Source organism: Vombatus ursinus, unplaced genomic scaffold (genome assembly GCF_900497805.2).
Source record: "Vombatus ursinus unplaced genomic scaffold, bare-nosed wombat genome assembly UNPS02009062.1, whole genome shotgun sequence".
Classification (NCBI taxonomy): domain Eukaryota; kingdom Metazoa; phylum Chordata; class Mammalia; order Diprotodontia; family Vombatidae; genus Vombatus; species Vombatus ursinus.
The window spans coordinates 19,999,278-20,013,053 of NW_020948840.1; the positions used below are offsets into that span (position 1 = coordinate 19,999,278).

The 13,776-nt window shown below is 40.1% G+C and overlaps 1 protein-coding gene across 1 annotated transcript in view; it reads right to left on the reverse strand.

The window, feature by feature from the left end:
• The window catches only part of DPYSL5 (dihydropyrimidinase like 5), a 134,981-nt gene that overhangs the window by 20,577 nt on the left and 100,628 nt on the right, over positions 1–13,776 (reverse strand). Inside the window, exons 4-8 of the mRNA XM_027850475.1 lie at positions 11,494–11,673; positions 10,465–10,533; positions 9,502–9,546; positions 7,528–7,603; positions 3,119–3,275 (exon numbers count right to left, since the gene is read on the reverse strand). Coding sequence (XP_027706276.1) covers positions 3,119–3,275; positions 7,528–7,603; positions 9,502–9,546; positions 10,465–10,533; positions 11,494–11,673 — 527 coding nt within the window. The remainder of the gene's footprint in view (positions 1–3,118; positions 3,276–7,527; positions 7,604–9,501; positions 9,547–10,464; positions 10,534–11,493; positions 11,674–13,776) is intronic.

Below are 13,776 nucleotides of genomic sequence, written 5' to 3' on the forward strand. Positions count from 1 at the left end.
GTCTTAAGAGATCTGCCAAGGGTACTGGGATGAGATGAATTGGCAAACATCACACAGCCAATATATGTTGGAAGTGGGTCTTGGATTAAGTTCTTCCTGACTCTGAGCTTTCTATTGACTATGCCACATTGCCTTTCAATATTAATTAGGGAGGGACAAATGTGGGTATCATGAATGAAAAGTAGGCACTGCATGTACCAGAAGAGAGTACAGGAGAAGAGAGATGATACTTGGGATACAGTATAAGTGATCTCTTTCTATTGGCTTCTTTATTGAAAGGAGTGGCAATGGGCCAGAGGTGCCAACCTTTGGCATTAGTATATGGGCTTTCTGCTTAGGATGAGCTCCACTGATGAAGCTCATCTTGAATCTCTTGATACACAAAGAGTCCTAGATTCCAGGGCATTCAAAAGAACCAGCACTGGGCCCATAAGCTGTACCAATGGCATTCATCAGTTCTGAAATCTTTAGCTTCTTTCCACTCAAGCTCTGTTTTGATTCTCAGTGTATTCCTTAAAAATCTTTTAAAGGGAAAACTCATGAACATCCTCTAGGTAAAAAGTAAAGCAAAATTTATTTGTTAATGTTTTGTTTTGAGATAACATCTTCCTAGCTTGCCTAGGCTAAAAATGCAGCAGTCACCAATGGGCCCGATTCCACTACTGACTGGCAAAGAAGCTTTGACCTGCTCCATTACCGCCCTGAATCAGTTTTTCCTTCCTTAGGCAGCCTCATGGCCTCCTGCTGCCAGGGGTTCATCATATTAGTGCCACACTTAGTGCAGACATCTGATTGAGGTTAGCTCTACTGCAGCTCAGAACTCCTGAGCTCAAGAGATCCACCATCTTCAGCCTCCTCTGTAGCAGGGATTATGGGTATACACCACCATACTCAGTGAAAAGCAAATATCTAGGTAAATGGAGTTTATAATGGTGAAGTAGCAAGAAAGGTACTGAATGTATAATAAAGAGTTTGTATTTCTTTTAATCCTTCCTCCAACTGCTTACAAAAAGAGAAGATGCCAATCAATGGATATGTCATTTTCTCAATGAACAATTCTGTTTTTGTTTAAAAGTTGAGGAATATGTGTTCTATTCCTGTTTCTCTTAATTATCTACTCCTAAAGAAAATCTCAGAGGCAATGGGCATAATAAAGAGAGTCATGACTACCTGGGTTCAAGTCTTGCCCATGACACACATCGACTAGGTGCCTTTGGGCAAATCATTTAACCTCTCAGTGCTCCAAGTAATTGTAAAAGACTACCAGTTGCAAATCTATTGCTATTCTGCATTGGTTGAGGGAGTTTATTCACTGGGAGTTCTTTATATCAATGAAATTATGGGTCCAGACCAAAAAAAGGGAAAAAGAAAGACGAGACAATCCACCTCTTGGACTTATGCCACCGTATATAGGTGCCACAGGGTCACCAAATCGTAGCCCTCAGAAACACATGCCTAGAACCCTGGAGGGGTTGATCTTCTTACCGAGAATCTTACCTACCTTACCTTTCAGAGTCAGAAATTTCCTGGATGATAGGAGCCACAACCAACCTATGGGTCAGTGCCCAGTCTGGCCGTGGGATCACTCTGCTTATGCTTCACTTCTTAGGTCAGTACTGTGTGCATTAGGCCACTGGGTGGCCACTGGGCCCAGCTTTTAAGGATGGTTGCAGTTTTATCAGTTACAATAAGGGACTCATTAAAGGGAAAAGCTTTTTTCTTAAAGAAAGCAATTTAAAATGCTTAACTTTCCCTTTATAAAAAAGGAACATAAAACTTTATTTGACAAATGGGGATATTACTAAATATATGTGTATGTGTATATATACACGTCCATGTACACATATGCACACACATATATATACTTTAACCTCAACACCCCTGTATTCATATATATGTGTATGTATATGTATATACACACAACACATATGTGGATGTACACGCATGTATGTGTATGTGTATTTCCTTCAATTCCATTTTATGGTCAGTGAAGGGACAGACACTAGGAGTAGATTAGGGAACAGGGGATAGGAAAAGAAAAGGGAAAGGAGACACAGAGAAAAGAAAGTGACACAAAGAAACTCAGTCGGAAGAGATCTCACATCCAGGTCATCTTGCCCAACTGCAGGTGAAAAAGAATTCTCTCTACCATACCCCCAACATGTGGCCACCCCATCTCTGTCTCATGACTTTCAGTGATTGAGAGTTCACTACCTTCTGAGACATCCCATTCCACTTTCAGGCAGCTCTGACTGTTGAGGAATTTTTTTCCCCTAGTATCCGGCAGAAATCTGCTTCTCTGAACCCTCTTAGCATTGTTCTGTCTTGCTCCATAGGGCCAAGATATTTATTTCACTTGGCTTCCGGCCTGGGGAAATGAGCTGCCTCATGTGAAAATGACGATAGATATTTAGAAAGAAGGGGAGAGCGGTAAGACACATGGAACAGTTTGTCCAAGGCGTATCCACCAGCCTTTAAGCCACAACCTGTATGCATCTGCTCTCTCTGAAACTCACAACTAGCCTCCCAATAGAATTATCACTCATGGACAACTATGTTATACACTTCATAGGTTGCCAGCCCTTATAACATATGTACAATGTTACATGACAGATGGACAAATAGATGGATGAGTAGCACAACAGAGATGAAGGTAAAAGGAAAGGACAGACACACACAAAAAAATTAGGAAAGAATACTGAAGTAGAGGTGCTCAAGTAGGTTCTGACATTTTGTGCTGTGACATCCCTTGGGCTGTGGGTTTCAGAATGACTTATTGATGCCCTCTGTGTTCACCTTTGGTCACAATTTGACAATTGCTTTTTTATCCTTAAACCTTCAGACACATTTACCCTGAATGGACATTCAATAGGTTAGTCTGAACTTATTTTTTGGGTTCTATACATGACAGCCAGAACAATTTTATCCTATGGGCGAGGTGAAATTAAACTGGTGTCCAATGTGGTCCTATGGGTGGTAGATTCTTCATCCCTAGATAAAGTCTTCTCAATAATCTATAAATTCCCATACTGATACACACACACACACACACACACACACACACGCTGTAATTCATGCTGGTGATGATGACATGAAGACAGCACAGTAGGTTCCTTACTTGGCTAGCAGACTCATGAGGTAGGTGGAAGTGTTGGTGTCCAGCCTCAGAGGGGGCACTGTGACATAAGCAGCTGCATGGGACCAGTCCTGGTGGTAATAGTGTAAGCCTGTCAATGTGGCATGTGCAGTGGTGGTCTCTGCATAGACAACCTTACCTGAGAAAAGGATAAGAGAACATTATTGAGCACTGTAAATCCAATTTTTTTAAAAGCAAACATTTCATTGAATCAAATTTTTGTTAGCCAGTTTTTACCAAACTATTTTGGAGAATCCAGGTGTATCTTTGCTTATAAGTACAGAAGTAAAGTAAAAAAAAAACTTTACTAAGAAACAGAAAGAATTGCCAAATACATGCTTCTACAAATTTCCTGTACTTAATATTCAAAGACAGAAATAATGATGACAGTTCTGCACTTGCATTTCATTGGTTTATAAAATGAACACTGCATTGAAGGCTTTATGTGGAAAAGGTGCTTTCAAATGGAGAATGGAGATTATCTTTAGGTGTTTGGTCCAGGAATATAGTCTGGGATATCCTGTCATATAACGAGGCCTATTTGTAAGCCGAGGATATTCCCTATCTTGCCTGATTTAGATTCCACCATCTTCTGCAACATGTGGAACAAATGGAATGGGATTTGGAAATAAACCAAATCAAGAAATCAGTTGAACACGCAAAAACATTAGAGCTGTTTCAGTTCAGTTAAGCTTCCGGTTTTCAGAAGTACGTGAAGATGAGAGCTCACCATTTTGAAACAGCTCATATTTCTACAGCAGTATGACTAAAGCAAAAAAGGAAAGTGATGATAGCAATGGCTCAAAAAATGAGATTGATCAAAGTTCTTCTGTGAGAGAAAAGTTGCATTCGATTAGGTTTCTTTTTCCTGAGTATACTGAAAACCATTTTTCCTGTATTTCTATAATTTGTATGCTACTAAGTTCAGAAAGCACATTTTAATTTGTTTTACTATACTGTTAATAGTTTCTTCTCCTGGTTTGGCAAAAACTAACATAGGCCAGCTCAGCAGGACATAGTTTGGTGTGGGTACAAGCACTGGACTCTTTGAGTCAGGAAGACCTACATTCAAATCCTGATTCAGATACTTACTAGCTATGTAACCCTGGCAAGTCACATAACCTGTTTGCCTCAGTTTCCTCAACTGTAAAATGAGGATAATTATAGCACCCACCTCTAATGTTCTTGTGAAGATCAAATGAGCTAATATTTGTAAAGTATTTTGTAACCTTAAAGTGCTGTATAAATGCCAGCTTTTATTGATTAATCAATCATATTAATATTTATCAATTAATCAATAAATAAAATTAGTTAATAAGCAATTCATCAATAAACATTTAAAAGGAAATTCAGTTAGCAAAATTTTAATTATTATATGAGTTAATAACACCTTTAAATTTATTAGGACTAACATGATAATTTTATGAGCACACCAAGCTATACTGAATACACAGTATCCTGTATGTTCCTAATGCCTACCACCTGTGTATGTCTTTTATAGAAGCCCCTTAACCTAGTTTCCTCACTTGTAATATGAGGAGGCTGTAGTACTAAATGACTTTTGAAATCCTTTCTAGTTCTATAATCTGAAGACAAGGAGAGAGAGACGGAAGGTGGGAGAAGAGGAAGGAAAACAAGGAAAGGAAAGAAGGAAGGAGGGGAGAAAGGAAGGAAAGAAAAAAGGAAGAAGGGGAGAAGGAAGCAAAAAAGGAAGAAAGGACAAAAGAAAGGAAGGAGGGGAGAAAAAAGGAAGAAAAGAAGGAAGGAGGGAAAGAGGAAAGAACAAAGAAAGGATGGAAGAAAGGATAGAAGGATGAAAGGAATGATGGAAGGATGGTAAGAAGGAAGGAAAGGAAGAGGGAAGGAAGAATGGAAAGGAGAAAAGAGAAAAAAGGAAGGAAGAAAGGAAGGAAGAAGGCTGGCTGTATTCAAAGTCGGAAAACGAGGTTGGATCTTGCTTCTGCTTACTTATTACCTGTGTGGTCTTGGTTAAATTACTTAACCTCTTTGACCATCACCTGTAAAATGAAGAGCCTCTGAAGTCTCTTTCAGCTCTGGATCTATGATCATGTGATCCTAGGGGGTAAATGACTTTGGATAGTAACAGCTTTCATTTCTTTAGTGTTCCTGACAACAATGAGATCCGAGGAATAATTCCATGATCTTCCTCTTACAGACAGTGGAACTGAGTGACTTACTGGCGTCAAAAAAGCAAATAAAAGTCAGAATCAAGACTTAAACCCAGGTATCCTCAGTCCAGTACTCTTTTCAGTGAACCCTCTTACCTCTCTAGAATGTGGTAAGTGCTTAAGAAAACGCTACCCAAGCTCACAGGAGGGAGAGGTCACTGCTAGCTATGAAGGAGATGAGAGATCCTGTGGTGGTGGAATCAACAGGATTTGGCAAACAATTGGATGTAGGGGTGAGGAAAAGGAAAGATGAAAAGAATTAGGGATGGGTGACTCTTAAGGATTGGAAGATGTTCTTAGCCTTGACAGAAATAGACAAGTTTGGAGGAGGATAGCAATGGAAGTTGGGAATAACGGAAGAGATGATCAAATAGTGATTAAGTTCATAATCTTGGTGTCAGCATCATTGTCTAAACTGACCATCTTTTGGTAATGCAAAAGACTACCTTCTTCTACTCCCACTTTCAACTGGAAAACATTTCATCTTGGGTGCAGGTAAGCTTGATAATCTAGGAAGTGTTTAATGAGAAGCTCATCATTTACTTTAGCCTCAAGGCCTGCCTTTTCCCCATACTTTTGATTAATTAGCTAATTAATAATTAATGTAAAAGGAAACTAAACAAAATGTTGGATAAAAATGACAAATCTTAACTTTGGAAAAGAGACGAAGAAATGTACCCTTTGCCCCCAATGCCTTGTATATAGTAGGCACTCAAACACACTATTTTGGGGAAGTGATAAACCTTGTTTCCTTTTTTTGCTTTGTTTCCCCAAACAGCTGGAAGCCTCTCTTTAATAACTCACCCACCACCACCCTACCCTCCATCATTTATAGCATTGTTTCTATGGAAAAAAAGGTGATCAAAATTTCAAACTGAGTTACAAATGAACTTTGGGGCACCTGGTATGGGGCAGGTGTGCCAGATGGGTAGAAACAAAATACATTTTCAAATTGGAACTTGCCTAGATTCTGTCTATGAGCTAGCTGGTTATAGTTCTTTTCCTAAAAGACAAGTTGTCCCTGACTTTTTTGCCCTAAGACATGTCAAAAACTCACCCAGAATTTGTGTGTAGAATGGAAGGAATTCTTAATTTGAAAATAAATGGGATAATTAATGTTATTAATTTTTAATTGCTCTCAGAACAAATAAATGATTATCTTTTCCAAGAGAGGCAGTTTAATGTAATAGCTAAGAATGATCATGGAGTCAGGGAGGTCTGGGTTCAGGTCCTGCCACTTAGAAATACTATTTCCATGTCTCTAAGCAACCTCTAAGGCAGCTAGATGACTCAGTGGATGGAGCTCTGGACCTGGAGTCAGGAATACTTGAGTTAAATCTGGCCTCAGACACTAGCTGTGTGACCCTGGGAAACTCACTTAATCCTATTTGCCTTATTTTCCTCATCTGTAAAATAAGCTGAAGAAGGAAGTGGCAAACCACTCCAGTATCTTTGCCAAGAAAACCCCAAATGGGATCACAAAGAGTCAGAAACAACTGAACAACAATAACAACAAATCCACTGGTCATTTCCTGATTTAAAATTCTACAACTCTGAGTCTATAGAACCATTATGGTGTGTAGTGGATAGAGGGCCGGACTCAGAGTCAGGAAGACCTGGGTTCTAATTCTGCTTCTGACACTAACTATGGAATCCTAGGGGAGTCATTTAACTTCTATGTGCCTTGGAACTCCCTAGGATTTATATTCAGTGGAAAAAGCATCCCAGCTCTGCTACTTACTGCCTTTATGACCTTAGGCAACTCATTTGAACTCTGCAGGCTTCAGTTTCTTCACCTGTCAAACGAAGGGATTGACTAGACAGGCTCCAAGTTCCCTTCCAGCTCTGGAACTACGATCCTATGAGCCTATAAGTCATAGTAGGTTGGTGGAGGGAGATCTCATACTGGTGAAATCACAGATCCTTCATGTATTTGTATACAACTCTAGAAACATATGGGCGGAGAGAATGCTGGTCTCAACTTGTCCAAACCTGGGATAGTGTAAGATGACTGGAAGAAAAGGGTCATTAGAAATAGGAGAGGTGCTCAATGTTCTGGGAAATCCCAGCAGGCCCAAATTAGCCCCTTCAAAGTAAAAGTTAGAGAAGAAGCCAGCCGACCTTAACTCCACTCACTTTTTAAATCCTAGGACCTAAGCTGAGTTTCATCAGCCTTACTTCCACTCCGGCCTGCAGGCTTACCTTGCATCTTAGCAGCAGCAATGACATCTCCGGCAGAGATACTGGAAACGTTGACCAGGTAAACTGGGCAATGAGTCTAAACACAAGAAACACAGTTCTCACACGATGGGTCTTTCAACAAACCAGGCATAAGAAGTAGAACCAGGTCATCTTCACAAGAAAAATAACTTTAATAAAAATAACTCCATTACAAAAAGAACTCCGTTGGGGAATCTAGTCTCCTTTCCCCTCTCAAAGTGGACATGACAGACCTGATAATTTTGTGCCCTGCCCATAGAGTTGACATGGAAAGAACTCAAATTGTGGCTGAAGCCTTTGTATATAAACAGGGAGGCTGCTACCCACTAACCAAGCATGTTTAAACTCCATTCTCTGTCCTGTGCCATGGAGGTCATTCTGTATGGGTAGATTAGTGAGAGACTGACCACTGTCATTGTTAAGTATTTAAGTTGCCCATTTTCTACCCTTATATCAGAAATGGACTTTAAGGGAAAAAAGGAAATGGACTTTAAGAAAATTTCTATGGAAAATGGACATCAATAATTTATCATAAGAGAATGTTTTTGTCTGAATATGACTTGAAGTTTACTAATAAAGCCTTAAGTGACTAAGCACACTGTGGATGGCATACAGAGCATCAGAAACCATGGGGGCTAACCTCTGATGGCTGACATTTTAAATAGGCAAAACATATCCTAAGTCAAACTCAAACAAATAGGGTTTAGCCCAAATAAGCCTGCTCTTGGATATAGAGATTTGGGTGCTAGGAACAGCTCTGCCACTAACTAGCTCATAGACTTGGCACTAGGACCACAGAGGTAATTGAGTCTGACTCCCATTCCCCTCATGTTACAAAAGAGGAAACTGAGGTCCACAAAGTCACATAGTTAAAAAGTTGAAGAACCAGGTGAGCCCCAGGTCCTATGACTCTGGATCAAGCACTTTTCTCTACTCTACCAAACTGTTCTATTACCTTGGATAAATCACTTAACTTCTCTAGGCCTCAGTTTCCTCATCTGTAAAATAAGGGACTTTTCTTGACTGTCCAGAGTTCCTCTCAATTAGGAATAAGTTATTGGGAGAAAATGTGATTAAAACTACAGTTATTATTAGAAGAAATACCTAAGTGGACAGATAGCCTGGCTCTCCAAAATATTGCTTTGATGTGGCCTTTTTTTTCCAGTCCACATAACAAACATAAAGTCTTCAATACATTTAAGGTACTGGGGACACAAAGATTTTGAAACAAGCTATAGGCCCTGCTAATGGGGCTGAAGGCAGTGTGGTCTAGTGTTGGATCTGGAATCAGAGGAGCTTGCTTTTAATTCTGTCTCTGTCACTTCGTGACTTTGGGCAAGTCACTTAACCTAAATTATCCTCAATTTCCTTATATGTAAAAAGAGGGGATTGGACTAGATGACCCTCAGTGATCTCTAAGGACCTTTCCATCTCTCTATCTGTTAATCCTTCATTCTATAAATGCAATTAATTACAAAGGAGAGGTCCAAATGGCTATGGAAAATTTGAGGAAGGAGTTATAACTTTGAGCTGGGGAGTTGGGGAAGGCATCATGGAAGAGATGGCATTTGAAATGAGTTTTAAAGAGAGGGGTTCTAATAGGTAGAGATGGGGATCATGAAAGACAGCCACTGCCTGTGCCAGAAAGGAATCTCCAAGTATGGCATTCTTTCCCCTACACTTTCTATTATCCCTTCACCTTCTCTTCACCCTCTTTAAACAGCTCCTTATAATGGAAGTACTGATTGGGAGCTATTTATACTTTGGTAGTGAACCAGTTTTTATCTTAAGTTTTGATAGGATGGGGCTGTATCTTGAGAGGGATGGCAGCAAAGGGACACCAAACAAAGTATCTGAGAATAATAAAGAATAAATTACAAAAGGCAGCTGTTATAACTTCTGCATGTTGGGGTGGTTGGGTTCTGATGCCAGGAGAGAGGAGGAAATGCTGCTTACCCTGTTAGCGATCGTGATAACACGGTGGGTCGCTTCGGCTTCCAGCTGTTTGGAGATACAACACCAGAAGGAAACAAGATTCATCACCATCCCCAAATCAAGTGTTTTTTGAATGTAAGGTATTGTGCTAGGTATAGTCTCATGTCGGGCTTATGCCATACACATTTACAGAGATTATCCATCTTATGGTTCCTTGTGTTGTCTGGGATCCCTTGTATATATTCGAAAAGAAAGGGCTTTGGACTATGAGTCAGGAGATCTGGGTTTGATTCCTTCCTCCAATACTTACTAGCCATATGATTTCTAAATAATTGTCCAGAAATAGGAGGAAGGGCTCTGGTATTTTTCAGTCTTTTCCCTTTCTTAATCCAGCTTTGCCCAGACTACCCCCTAGTGCATGTCTTTGGTTTCTCAATGAAGGCCAACATAGGACTGTTCTGGTTCCCTCTGAGACAGAGTTGTCATTAGAGTACAATGACTGAGGCTTTGCTCCAAGGCCCCAAAATTTAAAGACAGCAAAAATTTAGCACGCATACTATAGAAACAACTGAGCTTAGTACCTAGATTACTTAGTAGTATTCATCTATGAGCCCCTACTATAATCATCGGTTCTATCCTCCAGCTCAAATGTCCCAGTCACTGCTTGCATTATTTTTGCATTATGAGTTATGAAGTTGTTTGAAGGTGTGGCCTGAACTGCCACCCAAGCTTGCTAGTTATGGCTTCGCCCTGAAAATTTCTCTCTGGAAGCTTTAGGCCATACTTGTCCTAAATTATCATTTAGGACACTAAACTACCCTGAGAATATAAAACTGTGAAGCAGTCAGTTGAGATTTTCCCGCATGTAAAGAGGAAAATATATAAAATCCAATTTATATTTGTAAGTGTCTCTAACCCCACAAGATTCTAAGTCCCTGTGTGAAAGCTGATGGAAAAAAAAAAGCCACAACAAACTTTTCTTACCTCCTCTGGACGGCTGATCTCTATTCCTTCAGGACCTGTGATGCCCAAATCTAGTGCTTCTCTGGCACCCTGAACAAATAGCAAAGAAAAAGCAAGTTGGGAATTGTTTAAAAGAGATCCAAGAGGAAAATAATCAACCTCAAATGGCAGAACTACACAAAAACTCAGCAGCTTTTTCTTTTTTCTTCATCATTTTTTCTTTAAAGAGAAAAGCTTTGGGGCTTAGGTTTGGCTCATTTGGCAATAAGTTTCCGCATTTCACATTTTTAAGTGACTGAACATGTCTTTTATTTTTCTAAATATGTTCTAAGTAATCAGTAAGCAGGTGAAATAATATATCAAGGATCTGAGATTTCATTGATATGAGTCTTCCCTCTATCTTGATACAACCTCTTTCAAGATTGGTAAATGATCTTGGACAATCATTGTGGCTGAAAAATTAGTCACCCCCTGGCCAATCTGGTGTAAGCCTTTCTTTCTTTTTTTCTTTTTTAAGGCAACTGGGGTTAATTGACTTGCCCAGGGTCACACAGCTAGTAAGTGTCAAGTGTTTGGTCTGAGGCCGAATTTGAACTCAAGTCTTCCTGACTTCAGGGCTGGTGCTCTATCCACTGCACCACCAAGCTGCTCCTGGTGTAAGCCTTTCTGAACCTACAGCAAGGCTGATCCTTAGGGGACAAGCAAGACATATGGCCCAATACTAGGCTTATATCTGAAGTCTTTTCAATTGGGTAGGACCTGCCAGAGCTTGGAAGCATAGCCCAGGGTGAACCAAGTCACAATCGAGGTATTGGAGACTTTAGTCTAAGAAATAATAAATAAGAGGGGTTAAATATCACACTATGATTTTAAATAGGCACCATAAGGGATACTTAAGAATTACAAAAGAGGGTCTTTATCCTTGAAGAACTTACAACCTAGTTGGCAGCTGGAACCAGAAGGCTCTAATTCAGATCCCCAGCTGAGAAGTCCAACCACCAAATCTACCTTCATTGCCCACTCCTTTCTGAATTTTGTCTCTATACTTGCCTCGGCCACAAGTTCTCCATTTTCAGCATGGACTCGGGCTATCACACCAATATCCTTGCAAGCACAGAACACTTGATATAATTCACTATCTCGAAGCATATATAAGTCTTTGTAGGTCATAAACATCTGGAATGAGTTGACACCTTTCTCTCTCACCAAAGTCTCCATTTCTGCTTTCACCTGATGGAAAGAAAGGATAACATTATATATTCAACATTACATATTTGAAAGATTGATGGATGGGACCCTGCATGACCTGTATTTCATTCCCTTCCTCAGTGTGTACCAACTGTGTTATCTTTGACAAATCACTTAAGGAGCCTGAGACACAGAAAAGTTACCTGGAGCAGGGAAATAATCCCCAAATTGCCTTCTGTGTGATGACCAAACCAGAGAATGTAAGAGAACACTCTCTGAAACCTACAAAGTGTTGCTGTCATCTTCAACCTCATTATTAATGCCATCAATTATTAATAATATTGGGGATGGGGCTTTAACTGGGATAGATCTGCATCTCAGGTACTCAGAAGAGATTCTGTATCCAGGGAAGGGAATGACATGGAACAAGAATTTTTAAAGCACTTACTATGTGCCAAGCACTGTGCTAAGCACTTTACCTATCTCATTTGAGCTTCACAGCAGCCTTGTGAGGTAGGTTCTATTACTATCCCCATTTTACAAGCTGAGGAAACAGGCAGATGGAGATTAAATGACACAGCTAGTAAACTAGATTTGATCTCAGGTATTCCTGACTCCAAGCCTTGTACTCTATTCACTGTGACACTCAGCTGTCTCTAGTACACCTAGGACTATCTGTGGATGCCCTAGTATTATGGGAATCTGTGGGAGAAAAATTAACATGCTTTTTTTTTGCTTTTGTTTTGGAGGGTAATTAACAGTCAGTCTTCTGTTATGTTTTCTTTTACAAGTTCAACCAGCTTTTTGAAAAGTTTTGTATGGATGAATGCTAATATGTCAATATCTCTTATATTACGTACCTGTTACGAGTATGGAAAAAGATATAAATAGTATGGATGGTTACATACCTAGAATACTAGTGACTGTCCATTCATCTAGCAATGATGGGAACATGGGAGACTGCCCATGCTCATTTTTTTCCTACCTTTAAGCAGACCTAGACAGCTTGACTTACTGTGACCTGAGTTTAGGTAGCCTGTCTGATATCCTTAGGGGCTGTAGATCCATAGGATAAGGTTTGCCTGAAACTCTAAGTAACCCTGAGTAATCAACCCTGAGTACTTAATCCCTGCCTGGGAGTCCCACACCCTTTTGGGGCTTTGTTTTCCATTTAAATTATTAGCTTGCTTGTCTCAGTTGAGGAGTAACAGCAGACCTCTAATTGGATTTCCTAGGTGTGTCAAGGATCCCTGGAGACATTTAGGGGGCTTTATTGTGTTGCAGGGACTCAGGAGAATTTTTACTCCCCAGTATTAAATCCAGTTTGCAGTGTGGGTCCAGAACAGAGGGGCCCTTTAGTGTGAGAGGAAACAGATGACTGCCACAGCCTTTTTTGACACATTGGGTCAATGTTGCTACATAAGCACCAATACAAAGCAATTTAGTTACTCATCCAAAGAGGGGCTGGAATGACTTCCAGTCAACCCCACAACCTTCATCCCTTCTGGGAGCTCTGTAGAGACCAGGCTATCCTTGGGGTGGGGGTGGGGGCAGCGGCTTGATTTTTTTCTCCTTTTTCTTTCCCTATTGTCTTTGTCTTAGGGAAGGCCTCTGCAAGCACCAAGACAGGCAGTAGAATTTTATAAAAATGATATCTGCTTGTTAAAATTGTGTAACTGAATTGGGAAGTGAGTGTAATTCCTAGACTTACCAGCAATGGTAGGCTTGTATCCTTGTGAAAAGAATATTAGCTTCCAGTTTGGGACCTGTTCTGCAACAATTTTGCCAAAATGTAACTCAGTTGATTTTCTGGGGATGGTAAATGCTTAAGTGGAAGAAGAGTATAAAGGATGCAATGACAAGTGACAAGGTGTAAATTGCTACTATGGTTTTCATATTCAATCATCTCTTCATAAAATTGGAAGACCTGTCTCTCATAGAATTATAGGAACAGCTTGGGATTTCCTAGGACGAAAATTTGGCCATGCTGGCCTACCCCAAAACTGATGAAAGAAAGAAGAAAACGATTCTTCTGTACTCAAAATTTTTGTAGCAGCTCTTTTTGTAGTAGCAAAGAACTGGAAACCAAGGGGATGCCCTCCCCATTGGAGTCTGGCTGAAAAAATTAGGGTACATGAAAAAAAT